This window comes from Anguilla rostrata, chromosome 19 (genome assembly GCF_018555375.3).
Source record: "Anguilla rostrata isolate EN2019 chromosome 19, ASM1855537v3, whole genome shotgun sequence".
NCBI lineage: Eukaryota > Metazoa > Chordata > Actinopteri > Anguilliformes > Anguillidae > Anguilla > Anguilla rostrata.
This window is the reverse complement of record NC_057951.1, coordinates 4011797-4029019: the sequence shown is the minus strand read 5'-3', so window position 1 is coordinate 4029019 and position 17223 is coordinate 4011797. Positions and strand designations below refer to the sequence as shown.

At 48.9% G+C, this 17223-nt stretch overlaps 1 protein-coding gene across 1 annotated transcript in view; it reads right to left on the bottom strand.

Annotated features, from left to right (window-relative positions):
- Positions 1–7330: 7330 nt before the first annotated feature.
- The window catches only part of LOC135246032 (protein phosphatase 1 regulatory subunit 12A-like), a 45939-nt gene continuing 36046 nt past the window's right edge, over positions 7331–17223 (bottom strand). Inside the window, exons 18-28 of the mRNA XM_064319525.1 lie at positions 17050–17140; positions 16373–16564; positions 15794–15929; positions 15276–15403; positions 14557–14622; positions 14360–14376; positions 13912–14029; positions 13616–13720; positions 13134–13181; positions 12499–12549; positions 7331–9781 (exon numbers count right to left, since the gene is read on the bottom strand). Coding sequence (XP_064175595.1) covers positions 9695–9781; positions 12499–12549; positions 13134–13181; positions 13616–13720; positions 13912–14029; positions 14360–14376; positions 14557–14622; positions 15276–15403; positions 15794–15929; positions 16373–16564; positions 17050–17140 — 1039 coding nt within the window. The 3' untranslated portion in view covers positions 7331–9694. The remainder of the gene's footprint in view (positions 9782–12498; positions 12550–13133; positions 13182–13615; positions 13721–13911; positions 14030–14359; positions 14377–14556; positions 14623–15275; positions 15404–15793; positions 15930–16372; positions 16565–17049; positions 17141–17223) is intronic.

The window sequence follows — 17223 nt, the reverse complement described above, 5'->3', positions numbered from 1 at the left end:
GTTGGGCAGCCCTGTTCCGTGGGTTGGCGAGTGGCCAGGATCCCCAATATGGACATATTCTTCAATAGTAGGCAACTGTATGCAAATGAAACACCTTAAAACGGTATTAAAACAAAATGTTCAGTTCAGTAAAGGGGGTATAAATGCAACCATTAGAGAAAGAACACAGTCTCTATTATATATACGAAACAATTTTCCCTGAACTGACAATCTTCATAGTCTTATGGTGTTGAAGTTGCATATAGAGGAGAGAACAATTTGCTACAATTACAAAACCTGTGTGTAGATTGCATTCACATCCCTTTAACTGAAATAGCAACCATTTCTTCAGATGGTTTTATGGTATTAAAGTCGTATGTAGAGCTTTTGGAGAAAATACCCATTCTATGTCTGTTGACCACTCACCAACCCCAGTAACAATTGCAATGTCCTAAATCTGATACAAATAAGAACTCTACTTTTACACATGCTCACAAAACTACAATCATATTAAAATATTAATAAATCTATATCTATATTAAATAATATTAATAATACATTCCACGAGATATTAAATTAGCATGCCGTTTTATCATGATTTCTGCCATGACAGTTGTACTGAAGTACATGAAACATAAATAATCAATTAACTCAATCTAAATAATGAATCCAAATAATCAATTAACCATATTTCCTTTCACCACATGGAGTATCAATGAATTTGATTTAATATGTACTCAAAATATCAAATTATACGAGGTAATTGTCCAGTGTTTACAAATCCAATATAAAAACACAAACAACTAAATTAAGACTTTTATGATAATGTGATATTTTGAGTACACGCTGTGTGATGAATATAAAATATATTTTAAAAAATGTAAGACTCTTCGAAAGCACAAAATGGGCAATGGTTCTTATTCGCTGGCATTATAATTAGTGCCACTGGTGTGCTTCAGCTGCTTTTATTTCTGTATTTAAAAAAAACATTAATTCTCACCGGCATTTTCCACTGAAGTTTAAATACCAGAAGTGTAATTATCGCTCACCTCACAGAGCTCTACACACCGAAACTTTCGCCAAAACATCAGAGAGAGGTTTGCCAGAATGACAGCACCACTTCCAACAGTGTGGGTGCTGCCCCCTGACGGTGAGGAGGAGAACTGATGGGTGTGTCGCAGCAAGCAAGGAGAGTGAAGGGGGCACATTTTGATATATTTTCATATATAAATATATATATTTTAAAAAATGATATGTACTGCAGTTCTATTCTAAGTTCACCGTCTCCAGTCAATGACACCCTGGCAAGTGTTAAGGCCACTGTGGCCCAATAGCATCGTCTCAGTCTCCAAACACAGAGCTTCAGGTTTTAAAGTTCATTCTTAATCTTTCTTGTGTTTCTGTGGTCTCGCGTCCATTGAAGCATTCTGGGAAGTGCTAAGCGGACCGTGGGGACTGCTTAGTCTGGGAACAGTGCTTCAGGGTTCAAAGTTCATATGCAGTAAATGCACTTAAATGTTGTCCTTCCTTGTTCCATTTGACTAATGCAAAACGGTGCAAAGAAACAAGTGCTTTTCTGTAGTTCAGGTGTAACACAGAGTTCAAGTCATAAAGCTATTTAAGGCTACTTGTATAGTACATACACAAGTATGCAATTATTGTATGGAACGGATTCACGTGCACTAACAGCGCTGGACTGCTAATCTCAAAAAGGTCATTTTTGTAGTCTGTGCCTTTTGCAAATGCCATTGCCCTGCTGACGTCATTGAGATTTGCTTTAGTGAGAGCTATGATGTGTACAAATTACAGAAGTGTACAGAGCTTCCAGGCCTCTTGTGACCACTTTTGTCTCCCGTAGTAACTCTGCACATAGCCACATAGCACAGAGCGTCACACATAGCATTCGTTGCTCCCGTTTATTTAACGATTTGCACAAGGTGTTGACCCACGGGTTTTTGGAGGCAAGGACCGACAAAAAAATAAATGGCTGGTATGTGCGTATAGGTCTTTTGACTTTCGCCTCAGGATGCCATTTCCACCGCGCCGATGTTCTCTCGGCGTTTCTGCGGCAGGCCAACAATTCTGCGAGATTGTGCTGTATGTCGGTCGAAGCCGGCTCTTTAAGTGTTGCCACGGGAACGAAAGCACCTGTTTTGCGCTGGCAGACCGGATCACCATCGGCACATCATCATACAAAACGGACAAAAGGACCAGGCGGGCGTGGCGCAGAGACCTAAAAATAGCACCTTCTGCAAGCGCTGAGGTCATTAAAAAAAAAAAAAAAAAAACCCTGCTGCATATTTGGGATTTTTGTGCCTCAGAAGGCGAAGTACAAAAGAGCAAACCGGTCTTCCGTAGCTTTGTACTTCTCCAGCAAGCTTCTCCGCTAAATCCTTCTGTGCATTTCAGTATCTCAAACAAAATAAGCCCGGCCATTACAGAAGTGGCATTCTGCTTAATGCTATGCGTCTGCATGAAATCACTTCCCTAAAAGAGGCTTGTGTTATTTTCTCAGTTAGTTACGCCAGTTTAGATATCAGTTTTCCCCTTTATATAACATGATCCGCGCAACCAAGTTTTTTGGAGAATTGGGTAATGTAGTTTACGGTAAGGTTTAAAAAGTCATTTGTGGTCACAGAGCTCTAGGCCCACCTAGAGTCAGGTTTTCGTGATAAGATGTTCATGTTGAGCTCTGCCAATGGAATAAGAGGATAAACAGAAGGTATACCCACCTTGTTCTACTGGATATCAGGAAGTTGGATATTAGGATGCTGTCAAAGTACGGATGAGCTTTCTTGTGGATGTAGTAGAAGCAGAGCAACAGGGTAACTCTCTGAGTAAAAATCGGAACAGCTCCTTTTACTTCAGTCCAGGTTCCAGACTTAGGTGAGTTCCGGGTTTTACTCAGTGCACTTGTCCAGCCAACTCAGCAATCCTGCTTCCTGAAACAGGGCTCCAGATAAGATCGAATCTCAAATGAAGTTGTGCGGCTAGGGCAGGGGTGCACAACTCCGGTCCTGGTGGGCCGATCTGCGTGCTGGTTTTTGTTCCAACCGATTACCATTTCTTACAGCTCTATAAACTACACTGCTTCACTCCTGTTCTTGAGCACAGTACAACCTCTAGGATACACTTGCAGTCTGTAGGCTGTAGTCGGTGCTTATACACATCAGATCAAGATATGATTGGCTAATTAAATAAATGTTGGCACAAAATCTTGAAATGGATTGGCCCTTGTTGTGCACCCCTGGGCCAGGGGGACTGAATGGCCTGTTCTCATCACTAAGCATTTTAGTGTTCTTAAATTCACTGGCACATCCTTACCTGTTGTTGACATTCTTCTTGACATTATGGAAATGAATAAATCACAATTTCTTTGGAAGATGGACTTAAACTCATGCCTTGCACGACTTTTTCTTTGAAACATTTAGTGTCAGACAAAACCTGCAAAAAAAATATATCCAATAAAATTAAGAAAATGGAAGAAGGAATATTCTGCAAAGGCCTCACTTAAGTGCACAATAACCACTGGGCCTTTGATCACATGATAGCTTCGTTGCTGATGACAGGCCGTCTGCGGTAACACGCAGCGACGCGCTGGAGAGAACGTTCCCTGGGCTGGCGCTGACCTCATTAACGCAATCCCCCCCCCCAGCGAACCTCACAGGGCCCGGCCCGGCCCCCCCTAGTGAGAGAGCCGAATGGAATGCACGGGGAGTGAATCAGTCAGCCGCCGCGGGGAGAAAGAGCGGAAGGAAGCGGAGCGGAGAGGGACAGCGGCGCGCTGGGGGGAGGGGGGGCGGGGGTAGGGCTAGTTTCCTCCCGCGGAGCGCAGCGGAGGGAAAGTGGGTGGAGCCGGACTCCGCGTCGGGGAATAATAATGCAGGCGGTCCGGTTCCGATTTACACCGACTCAAAATTAGTCTGATGCGTTGCAGCGCGGCTACGCCTGATGACATTCGCTGCTACGTCGCCCTTGCGTGTCTGCAACATCACAACCGGGCGCATTTTTATTATTATTTTTTAAAACACATCAGACAAGAAGTCGTCGAATGGGAAGCAGGTTACTTTAAAACGTGTTGCAGGACAACAACAAAAAAATGTCATACAGAAATATAAACAAGTTTTAAAGAGGGCGGGTGCTTTCCATCAACAGGAGCGATTGCGTTGTCACCGTTATCTCGTACGCCGCAACATTAGAAAGATAAGCGGTGAGCTGATTAGAGCAGAGTAATGTTTTGGGGGGGGGGGGGGGACACTTAACGGGAGCTCTTGAGAAATCATCATTCCCTCTTCCAACCGGGAAGACATCAGCTGCTCTCAGGAAAGTGCAGGAGTTGGGGGCTCCACTAGCTCGGCTCCAGTCTCCTGACGTCATCGCGCACTAACTCTGCGCCTAGCCGAGAGCTCGCTCTGCGATACAGGCCCCCTCGTCTTCACCACACGCACCGCTCAGTTCGGCAAAAAAAACCAACAAAAAAACAAATTCCAATTCCAACTGCAGGTTTGAGTCCAATCCATGCCTCATTCCCAAGGCATTCGAGGAATTAATCACGAGGCAAAACAAACCAATACATTCCTGTTAAACTGACTGACTGAACAATAGCAGATCCAGATGAAGCCAATGGGTGAGAACGCGCACGGATAAGCAGGACATAGCCACACATGCAGGAGGTTATGGTAGAAGATGAGAACACACAAATGGGATGGTAGGACACAGCCACAAGTGAAGGAGGTTATGGTAGAAGATGAGAACACACAAATGGGATGGTAGGACACAGCCACAAGTGAAGGAGTTGATGGTAGAAGATGAGAACACACAAATGGGATGGTAGGACACAGCCACAAGTGAAGGAGTTGCACACAAGTGAACCACCAACCCGCCCCTCCCCCTCCCCCTCCCCGTCCCCCAAAAAGAACTGCTCCAGGACTACGTGTAATTATAGAACATGCTGTCACAGTGCTTTATTTCAGCATACTTAGGAGACATAACAGGAACAAGCTGTTCTCTGCCAAGCCTATTTATTCACAGAGCTTTCCGAAATACAGCATTTCAGAACCGGCTCGCGCACAAACGCGAAGACACGTTTTGCTGCAGGCCCAAATCCTGGGGAAAACAAAAACTTTTGGCTTTTTTGGAGGAGCGCACGCACTCAAACTCGGGCGGAGTGCGGCTGCAGAAGGGGGAACATTCCACTGTTGCGCCACCCGAGAGCCAAGAAAAAGACGGCGGGAACGGCACGCACGACACGCGCTCGCGGCTGTGGTTTCCGATTCCATGGAAAACAAAAAAAAAAAAAAAAACGGCCAATGCGGCCATAACTCCGTATCAGACTTGTTTCAGGTACACAAATTGGCGCTTTAATTATTTATAGTCAGTAATTTAGAGGGCTGGTCGGAGCTCCGTAGGTCATTAACACCAAACCAGTCGCATGTGCACAGCCAGTCGTTTAGTTCTGCCATTTACCAGCATGCAAAGCATTTACCGATTCAAATAAATCAATGGGAACTCCGATTTCAGTAGAAATGGCTGATTACTTAAATTAGGTTCTGGGGGACCCCTGTGTATGCTGGTTTTCATTAATTTAATTTAATTTTTATTGATTGCACCATTCCTATTTTGAGGGATTATTTACCCTCTTACGCCACATTACGCCAAAACGGTTAGGCATGTCACATGCAGAATAAAAGTCGCCCATTCACATTGTTCTTATTGCAAATAATTACACTAAGATTTAAAAAAAAAAAAGTTTTAACTGATAAAATTAAAGACTGGGGTAAACCACCAGGCTCCTAATTGGTGACAGTGTGCACACCTGGTTTCTAAAACGAACCATTTGGTAGATAGGCTAATTTGAAGGCAACGCAAATGATAACGAGTCAAACTTGCTTTGCATTAATAAGTTGAGGGGGAAAATGAGAAAGAACTGAAAACCGAGCAAGAGATTGGCTCCAACTAAAAGCCAGTATGCTGTGAGAGAAGCACTACAACAGAACAGTTTAAAGAATGGCTGGTAAATAAATAGAACACTATCAAATTGGCAGAGTAAATGTCCTTGGCGCTGGGGACAAGAACTGTTCTCTGCGCACCACTCTCCACCAGTTAGCATTCTTGTACAGTCTCGGTGCTATTGCCACACCAGATGGCATTAGTAAGAATGTTCTCTATAGTGAATGCCATCACTACCTGGTGTTTATGCACAAGGAGCCGTCGCCTGATTTGAAAGCAGTTGAACGCGCACCGAGTTTGTCTTTCACGTTTCTATTGAAGGCTTTTGGTCGGGCTGTGTTCAGCTCCTTTGCTTTGCGCACGTGTATCGATCCAAACCCTAATTGAGTCTGTTGTGACATCACAATACTCGGCAGGGTCTCGGGGTCGCGTCCTCTGAGCAGCCTTGCAGAGAGCTCACTGTTGCTTTCGTGCTTTCTATCTTCCGCGTGTATATTCCGCGGCGGCAGAACCACACGGATAAATATGCACAAGTATAAACAGGTTAAATCTCATCCAATCCCAAAATCTCATCCATTTTTATACTCAAAAGTTACGTAAGTGATAAGCAGCAGACTTATTCAAACGTTCATGCAGGAGACTTGAACAGGTGCCATTAACCTTCAAATAAAAAGCCTCAAGACCTCCCACCATCTGTAATGAGAAACACAGTTTTGGCTTGCGCAGTCACCTTGGACCGCGCAGTCCATAAAAGACATCTTTCAGGTCTGGAATTTAGCTCAGTTTCCCTGCAAGCCTGTCGCTTTCGCGCCAACAGAGTTCAGGACTCATAAGAGGCTAAAATTGGAACCAGACTCGCAGAGTATGAACGTCAGTTCAAAGCAAGATACGCGAGGAATGCAGTTCTTATTGTTTAGAGGCGCCCTTACCTTTGATTTCCCACGTACCTTAATACGCGAGAAGAACTGGGACAACAAAGCTGCTGTCAAACAAATCATGGCAGATTAGCAATGAAGTGCGCCATCTAGTGGCACGTCTCTGCATAACACGTTTGTAATATACATACAATTTAGCATATCCTCCTGAGTCCCAGCACAACATAAGGTAAGTCTTCTTTTGATATAATGCAAGAGTCTTGGACGACAAAAAACATGTCGCAGTGGAAAATATTTTCAAAAATATTAGTTTACTTTTACTGAATGTCCCTTGTGTGGTGTAGGCTTCTACATAGTACAAAATGTTTTTCGAAATTAAGACCACAAACTCATGCCCCCTACAGGGGAAAGAAATGAATTGCCAGATCTTAGGAGGATATTTATGAGAGCAGGCTAAGGAAAAGTATGAGGAAAGAAATGCCACAGAACAAAAACTTACCTTTTTCAATACAGCAGAAGACAAAAAACAAATTTATACATTTTTATTTGTACGAGTCAAAATACAGTTGTTTTTTTTTTCTTTCCAAAATAACTTTAGCGACTGGTTCCACACGGACACAAGGCCTGCTTTGAACTAGGAATAAAACCATTTGAGAGCTGCAGCCACTTAAACCATCTTACGAATAAATAATCTAAATATAAAACACTCAAAAAAATATAGCAGAAAATAAGCATTTATGTCAAGACTGCACACACGCTCACAGTTAAAGGAATCCATTTGGCCTGTTTGCGCACTCATTCAAACATTAGTCACAACATCCTCCATGTAAATATGTCGACAGTCGCCCAACCGATAGGTCAACCCAATCCGTCAGTCAAACGGTCAGCCAACCAAATCACGCAGGATCGGTACAAGGAACATTCAAACTGTACCATTATGGAATTTCAATCAAGAGATCGTGAGCCTGTTGGTAGGAGCCCCGCCTCAAAGCACAAAAAAAACCAGTCACCCAAAAAAACAAAGAAAAAAAAAAGTTTCTATAAAAATAAAAGACGATGGCCCATAATTTGAAAACTGAAATATCTCACAGAGCACGAGGACCGCTTTTTCTCTCCCTCTCAATTAGCTCTTTTATTAAGGGGTATAAATTCACATTTACGTGTATATATATATATATATATACACATATATATATATATAGTCGATGACGGTACAACAGCTAACACAAGCTTTGCGATGTACAATTGTCTTTTTAAGCAACTCTTCCAGTGGTCATCACAGCACGGCGGGCCAAGTAACAAAGTCACTCTCGCGTTTTCACAAAATGGCGGGAAGGCAATAAAAATTAAAATAAAAACGAGAAAAAAAAAAAACTGTTGGCTAAAATGCTAGACTTGTTTTTTTTTTTACTATAGCAAATTTTAAAAGGCCACTGAAAATGTTTCCGAAAATGAATGTTTCGGGCAGTACTCCTCGTGCCCCCCCCCCCCCCCCAATACCCCACCGCCCCCCCTTGTGGACAGTGTGAACAGACTCGCTCCAACACACCTGGGATTTCATTACAATACAAACACCAAAGACCACACAAAACAAAACAAAAACAAAAAAAACGTCATAAAGGGTACTGCTTACAAGGTGTGAAATGTTGTGAAGCAATTATATTATCCTTTCATAATTATCATTGACTTTTTAAAAACTGAAGGGGGGGGGGGGATGAACTGTCATTGATTACGGCTAGCCACTCCCCCTTGGAGAAACTCTACTGCAGTTCAAAACGTCATCAAACTATGAAATGAAAATGAAAATAAAAATAAAAAGTTAAAACACACTTTTTTCGTCCTCTGGAGTTTGTATATTTTAATAGTAACAGACAGGGTTTTGCCATAGGGAACCGTAATCCATGCCATTTTGCTGGTCGCAAACAATACATATATACATACAGCATTCACTCAGTACCTGCTAAAACGAAACGGACCAGGTCAGGTATGAACCAACAACTACACTGCAAGAACTAAAAAAATTACTAAAAAAAAAACAAAACAAACAAGGAGGGGGCGGTGAGGGGGGGGGGGGGGGGGCAGAGAAGTCTTTCGATGGACTCGTTAAAGCATTTTCATAAGAAACAAATGCATATTGCACATACAGTGAAAGCTTAGAACTCCACCTAGTCCATTACAACATTGACTCACTTTCCTTCAACTGCGGAAGAAAGAAAACTGGAGATGGTAAGGCATTGTACATGGGCACGCGTGTGTGTGTGTGTGTGTGTGCATGCATTTTTTCTTGTTTGAGTGTGTGCGAGCGTGTGTGTGTGTGTGTGTGCGCGTGAGCGTCTGTGCAGGGTCACGGATACAGCAGGGTTCAGCCAGTCGCGCCCAATAATCGCCGGGCGATACAGGAAGTGACACGGTTTCCTGTGGGGGGCGGGACTTCCGGCAGGATATGGGGGCGTGGCCAGAAAGCAACAACAACAGCAAACGGCACTTCCAAGCAGTTGAAAAAAAAAAATAGTGGCACAAATAAAAACGGGTGAATTGTTCGATGGCGGCCGCGAGCCGGACGAGAGCGTTTCGCAGGGGGCGAACTAAGGCTTATGGGTAAACGCGAGGGCTCGGGGCTCGCTGGCCACGGAAACACTTCGCTTCTCTTTGTTCTGTAAACTCCAACCTTCCGCGCGCACGCCATCGGCAGCGAGGGACAGGACAGGAACCTAAGCGTGGACCAACGGCGGGAGAGGATGGCGTTTTTGGCGGGAAAGGGGAGAGGGGAGTGAAAGAGCCTTCTCGTAGCTGATGTCTGCTGCAATTAATATCTAAATGTGCAATACCGTTAGTCGCTGCTGACGGGCAGCGGGGGCGGCGGGGGGTGCGGGGTGGGGGGGGGGGGGGGTCTACTTTGAAAGTTTGCTAATGACTCGGATCAGGGCTCCATTCTCGTCCTTTAGCCTCTGGTTGTCCGCTTTCAAGTCCGGAAGCATCTGGAAGGAGAGAGAGAGAGAGGGGGAGAGAGAGAGAGAAAGAGAGGGGGGGAAGGGGAGAGAGGGAGGGAGAGAGAGAGAGACAGAGAGAGAGAGAGAGAGAGGGGAGTTAGTCTCTCGGCCCATGGCCTCCGGTCCTCCCACCTCGCTCGCCCGCTCGCTCGCCCGCCCGCCGCAGCGAGGCCATTTTACAACTCCGGCGGACGTTCGGCGAAAAGCCGCAGGACCGAAAGATCCACCGGCTCCCCCTCTCCTCCACCGTAGCGTTCCCATGCTGCACCACTTCAACGCTGACACTCGCACGCCAGCGCGTACGGCACGCGCCAGCACACGCTGCAGATGCATGCTGGGTAGTCAAACCACGCGACAGCGGCGGTGACCGTCCGGCCGTTAAAGCCGCCCGAAGCCGTGCCGGAGGGGGAGGGGGCGGGGCCCGGTCAAAGGTGGGCGTGGCATGGCCTCCCCCTGGGCCAATGAGGTTTAACTCCGCCCATCTTTCTAATCTTATTTATTTATCAAAAAACTCTCGGTGCCGCTCGACCTCCACGCCGCCGCCAAGCGCTGAACCGCACACCGTAAACAAACACGCACGCACGCGCACACCCCAAACACATCCTGCGCCCCCTCAAAGGAGCAGGATGATGTCACTGCAAAAGCCTGATTGGAGAGGGAGGGGGAATTTGTAGACGGTGCCTAAGCTTGACATGCACAGAAGCCAGACCGGGCAAAATTTGCCTGATGGAAAAACCACTCAGGGAAGGCCGGCACCTGGGGGGTGGGGGGTGTGTGGGGGTAGTGGGCGTGGCCGGGGGGGGGGGCGGGGCTTGTCTAGGGGCCGGGGCCGGGGCCGGGCAGCCGGCTGCAGGACTGCGACAGCTTGGCCACCACGCGGGCCAGGGCCCGGTTCTCCGCCTGCAGCCTCTCGTTGAGCTGCCGCAGGGCCCGCACCTGCTTTACCTGGGGGAGCGTCTGCAAAGGAAACAGCACACCCAGAGAGGGAGAGAGAGAGAGAGGGTGAGAGAGGGTGAGTCTGCAGGGAAACAGCACACCCAGAGAGGGAGAGAGAGAAGGTGAGTCTGCAAGGGAAACAGCACACCCAGAGAGAGAGGGAGGGTGAAAGAGAGGGAGAGAGGGAGAGTCTGCAGGGAAACAGCACACCCAGAGAGGGAGAGAGAGAGAGAGGGTGAGTCTGCAGGGAAACAGCACACCCAGAGAGAGAGAGAGAGAGAGGGAGAGAGGATGAGTCTGCAGGGAAACAGCACACCCAGAGAGAGAGAGAGAGAGAGAGAGGGTGAGTCTGCAGGGAAACAGCACACCCAGAGAGGGACGGAGAGAGAGAGAGAGGGAGAGAGGATGAGTCTGCAGGGAAACAGCACACCCAGAGAGAGAGAGAGAGAGAGAGAGGGTGAGTCTGCAGGGAAACAGCACACCCAGAGAGGGACGGAGAGAGGGAGAGAGAGAGAGAGAGAGAGAGAGGGTGAGTCTGCAGGAGAACAGCACACCCAGAGAGGGAGAGAGAGAGGGAGAGAGGGAGAGAGAGAGAGAGAGAGAGAGGGTGAGTCTGCAGGGAACAGCACACCCAGAGAGGGAGAGAGAGGAGAGAGAGAGAGAGAGAGAGAGAGAGCAAGAGAGAGAGAGGGCGAGAGAGAGACGGGGAGAGGGGGAGAGTGGACACCGCGGCACTCCACATCACCCAAAAAACCAACGTGGAGGGAAATAACTTAGAGGAACAGCTAAATGTGACCACTCAGAAAGTCTGCATCAGGGCACGAGACAGACAGACAGAGAGTCAGAGAGAGAGAGACACACAGACAGAGTCAGACAGACAGAGAGAGAGACACAGACAGAGAGAGAGAGAGAGACAGAGTCAGACAGAGAGAGAGAGACACAGACAGAGAGTCAGACAGAGAGAGAGACACACACAGAGTCAGACAGAGAGAGAGAGACACACAGAGTCAGACAGAGAGAGAGACACAGACAGAGTCAGACAGAGAGAGACACACAGACAGAGAGAGAGAGAGAGACAGACAGACAGACAGACAGAGCCAGACAGAGAGGGAGGGGGCTGCCAGCTGGAGGTTCAGTGATGGTTCAGGTTCAGTATACCCTTTAAAAGCCCCACACCGCTGTGTGTTAATGCCCAAGTCCGCTGGTCTTCATCTAAACCACGACGGCAATCCCCAGCATTTTAACAAGCTGTACATTTTTTATTCTTAATTACGCTTTTCAAGTTGAGGGATTATTTTACCCTCTGAAGCCACATCATGCCAGAAACAGTCACATTCCCATTCTGCTATATAATGGTAACAATGAGGGGGAAAAAAAAAGATTAACCGATCGAATTAAATACTGAGGTGAATCACCAGGCTCTTAATTGCTTTGCAAATTGCAACGAGCCAAACCTGCAACAGGTCTGGCTCGTTATAAATCGCAAAGTAATTAGGGGCGTAGCGATTTGCCTCGGTGTTTAATTGGTTTTTGGAATTTATGGAATGTAATATAGCACAATGCGAGAATGAGACACGTACAGCCATTTCACACACAATGTGGCTCAAGAGGGTGAACAATGCCTCAGAACCGAAGAGCGCAATTAAGAAAAAATTCTGAGATTGCAACTGTGGTTTGAAAGCAGATCAGCATACACAGTGGTCTCGCGCACACACACACGCAGAGATACAGACACACACACACGCACGCAAAAGTGAAGAGGTCAGTACCTTAAGGTCTTCCTCCATCTCGGTGATCTTCCGTTCTAGAGCCCTTTTTTCCTGAGGAGGAGGGGGCAGGGAGAAAAGAAGTGTCCGTTATTCCGTTTCCAAAGCAACGTGCGTCCGAGAGCACGCGCATGCAGGCCACTGTGAGAGCCCACAGACTGCATCCGTTACAGCCCCCCACAGAGCTCACATCCCCACACAACTCACATCCCACAGAGCACACATCCCCCAGAGCTCACATCCCCACACAGCTCACATCCCCACACAGCTCACATCCCACAGAGCTCACATCCCACAGGTTCACATCCCCCACATCTCACATCCCACCGGTTCACATCCCCACACAACTCACATCCCACAGAGCACACATCCCCCAGCACAAGGTTTAAAACTCGGGGGGGGGGGGGGGGCATTCAGAGGGGCGCCCACCCCAAAGGGGCTAACAGTGTGCGCTCCTTCCCAAAGCGCACATATCACACACGAGAAGGAACAAACTACAGGGCAGCTGTTAATCCCCGCCCCCCCTTCTCAAAAAAGAAAAAAAACGAAAAAAAAAAACCAATGACTGATTACCATTAGTTCAAATTAAATAAGCACGTAATGAGTAAGCAGTGCGTGAATAAGACTCGGATCATTACCCTTTTCTCCATTTCCAACTGCGACCTGTCAGAGATCCGCTCCTGCCTCTGAAACAACAGAAGTGTTGATTGGTTAACTGCCAATGGGAGGGGGGGGGGGGGCGGACAGGACTGAAACCACAGCTGAACCTGCAGTGCTCAACATTCACTTATCTGAGGCTGAATTAAATGTTCGCACGCTGAGGCTGGATTAAGTACTTGCTGAGGTCGATTGTGGCATTTTGCAGGCTGAGGCTGATTTTGCCATTTCACATGCTGAGGCTGATTTTGCCATTTCACATGCTGAGGCTGATTTTGGTGTTTTGCATGCTGAGGCTGATTCTAGTGTTTTGCAGGCTGAGGCTGTTTTTGCCATTTTTCATGCTGAGGCTGATTTTGGTGTTTTGCATGCTGAGCCTGATTTTGGTGTTTTGCATGCTGAGCCTGATTTTGGTGTTTTGCATGCTGAGGCTGATTTGGCTGGCCGGGCCCAGGACGCTCACCTGCGTGGCCTTCTCTAGCTGTAGCTTCAGGTCGGCCAGCTCCAGGTCCGTGTCGCGTATCTGCGCCTTCAGCTTCTCGTTCTCCGCTAGGATCTGTTCATAAAGCTGGGACAGCAAACCGCACAAATCTCAGACGCGCCCCACAGTTTGGGGTATTGCGGCCCTTAACACAGTCAGATACTGACAGGCCCTTAACACAGTCAGACACTGACACAGGCCCTTAACACAGTAAGACACAGTCACAGGCCCTTAACACAGTGGGCTTGGCGCACACGTTGCGCGGGCGGGGCCGGTACCTTTCTGTAGTCGGTGGAGTCCTCCCGCTCCGCCCGGCTGGAGTACGGCCGCCGCCTGTCGCCATGGCCACGCTCCCAGCGCTCAGCAGTGGACGTGCTCGACGGCCCCAGGTCGTTCCTGGGGAAGCGTCGCCCAGGTCTTAGCACGTCTTAGCACGTCTTAGCACGTTTTAGCACGTTTTAGCACGCCAGATACGGACACGTCAACGTGCGCAGGCAAACGCACACACCCTCTCTCTCACCCTTTCAAATTCAAATTCAAATGCTTTATTGGCATGACATATTTAAAAATATATATTGCCAAAGCGTAGTGATAACGGTAATTAACTACAGTAAGAATATATAATTAAGAAAAAAGAAAATAAGCAGCAATAACAATACACCCCAAAATCTCTCTCTCCCTCTCTCTCTCTCTCTCTCTCAAGCAAAGACTGAAAGGCACACATACCTTGTTAGCCTGTCGCTCTGTAAAAAAAAATAAAACAGGTGGTTACTTTACAGCCTTCAAAGGGTGTTAAAGCAATGTGTTTTTAGTTTATTTCCTGCAAGTGAAAGCCTTCCTTCAGAGCGAGTGCGTGGAGCTAAGGCTAAGGTGCGATGGTGGGGTGGGCGGGACTCCGGGCCAGGGGAGGGGGAGGAGCTAACCTGGGGGGCGGTCCGGTCGCTGCCCTCCTCCGTGTCCGACAGCCGCTCCGGATCGTTCTCGTCGCTCTGGCACACGGGAGAAACGGTTACTCCCCTCCTTTCCCACGATGCACCTCACCTAAAGCCCACTTCCTGCCCGTGCCTGCGAGCAGGCACGTCAAAGGATCGACTAAATCTAATGGCTGCACGACGCGAAGTAAACCCACTGACTCGCGTTCCATTTGATATTACGAATCAAATCGACTTGTAACCGAAAGGTCGCAGGTTCGATTCCCGGGTAAGGACACTGCCGTTGTACCCTTGAGCAAAGGTACTTAACCTGCATTGCTTCAGTATATATCCAGCTGCATAAATGGATACAATGTAAAATGCTGTGTAAAAAGTTGTGTAAGTCGCTCTGGATAAGAGCGTCTGCTAAATGCCTGTAATGTAATGTAATGAAGGTACAACGTAAAGCAACACTGGCATGGTCTACGCTCGACACGTTTGACACCTGGGGCCCACTGCCAAACGCTAACTGGCTAAGGAATCGTTCGTATCCCAATGATACTACTGTTGACCGATAATATAAACATTGAGAAAGAGGTTCTTCTTCCCCGTTAATTACATTCTTAGCTTATGGCAGCCACGCGCATTAAGAGTGTGTTTACAGTAATGACTCGCGCTGCGCCTGCGCCTGTGTGTGTGTGTGTGTGTGTGCGCGCGCGAGCGTCTCTCACATCCTGGGTCAAGAAGGGCACGCCCGTGGAGCGTCTCTTCTCCCGCGGCCTCCTGCGCTCCCGTATGGAGCGGGGCTGGGCGCGGTCGTCCCCGTCCCTCTCCTCCTCCTCCTCCCTCCTGTCCGGCTCTGCGGCGCATCGCGGGGGAAAGGGGAGAGAGGAGCCAGGTCACAGCTCCCCCTCCCAAACCGAACGACACACACACACACAGACACACAGACACACAGACACACAGACACACAGACACACAGACACACAGACACACACACACAAATAACTGAACCCCACACACACCCATATCCAAAATACATGCACAAAGACACACACAGACATGCACGCACACACACACACACACACACACACACACACACACACACACACACAAATAACTGAACCCCACACTCACCCATATCCAAAATACACGCACAAAGACACACACAGACATGCGCACACACACACACACACACAAAGAGCCCTAAAGGCTTCCACAGTCTGCATGCTCTGCAACAGTGCCCCACCGGTGTCCTCCTCCCTGGGGGTCCTGCCCTGGCTGGAGTAGGCCGACGTGATGCCCGTCAGGCTGTTGGGCCGGCTGAGGGGCCCGGACTGGGACGGCGCGGTCGAGCCGCCGGACGGCCGGTAACGCTGGTACGTCTGCGGGAGAGGGGAGGGAGGGGTCGGGGGTCAGAGGTCAGAGCGTCGCCGGGCTTTGCCGCAAGCTAGCCCGGAGCGCGGGCTAGCTGGGGACGGCTAACGGGGGCCCGGAGCGCAGGCTAGCCTGGTACGGCTAACGGGGGCCCGGAGCGCGGGCTAGCCGGGGACGGCTAACGGGGGCCCGGAGCGCGGGCTAGCCTGGGACGGCTAACGGGGGCCCGGAGCACAGGCTAGCCTGGTACGGCTAACGGGGGACCGGAGCGCGGGCTAGCCGGGGACGGCTAACGGGGGCCCGGAGCGCGGGCTAGCCTGGGACGGCTAACGGGGGCCCGGAGCGCGGGCTAGCCTGGTACGGCTAACGGGGGCCCGGAGCGCGGGCTAGCCGGGTAAGGCTAACGGGGGCCCGGAGGGCGTCGGGGGAGGGGGGGGCCCCGGGGACTGACCTCCTCAGAGCCGCGGTAGCGCGACCTGGTCTCCTCCTCCTTGGCCTCCGCCTCCTTCCTCTCCTCCTCCTCCTGCTGCTGCTGCTGCTTCTCCTTGTCCTGCTTCTCCTTCTCCTCCTCCTCCAGGGTCCGCGGCGGCCGGCTCCGGCCCATGGTCTTCTCCGCCTCCTGGAGGTCGGTCAGGGTCACGCCCTGCCAGGTCAAAGGTCACAAGCTTACAGGTTAGCGTACAGTGAAACCAAGTCAAAGGTCACAGCTTAACAGGGACCTGCAGACTGTTTACCTCTTCACATCACTGACATATGTGCAGTAGGCAACAAACTTAATTTCTGTTACGGAATGGGCTTATGTAACTTAAAAACGGAGTGTAGCACAGTGGGTAAGGAACTGGGCTTGTAACCGAAAGGTCACAGGTTCGATTCCCGGGTAAGGACACTGCCGTTGTACCCTTGAGCAAGGTGCTTAACCTGCATTGCTTCAGTACATATCCAGCTGTATAAATGGATACAATGTAAAATGCTGTGTAAAAGTTGTGTAAGTCACTCTGGATAAGAGCGTCTGCTAAATGCCTGTAATGTAATGTAATGTAATGTAAAAACAAGCTCTACAGCTAAATGGCCTGTCTTTTGTGAGCGTGAAAGCGGAGAAGGGGGGGATGTTCTGGAGTTAGGACGTGCCTGCGTGGAGCGTCTGGACTGCCGGGCCTGTCTCGAACGGGCTTTCCTCCGTGACTCCGACTCCTCGTCCCGCACTGGAGTGAGGTACGACCTGCACCCGCCCCAACACCACCCCGCGACCAAACACAGACAGTCAAATACAGAACTCTCTCACCGGGGTACGAGGTACGACCC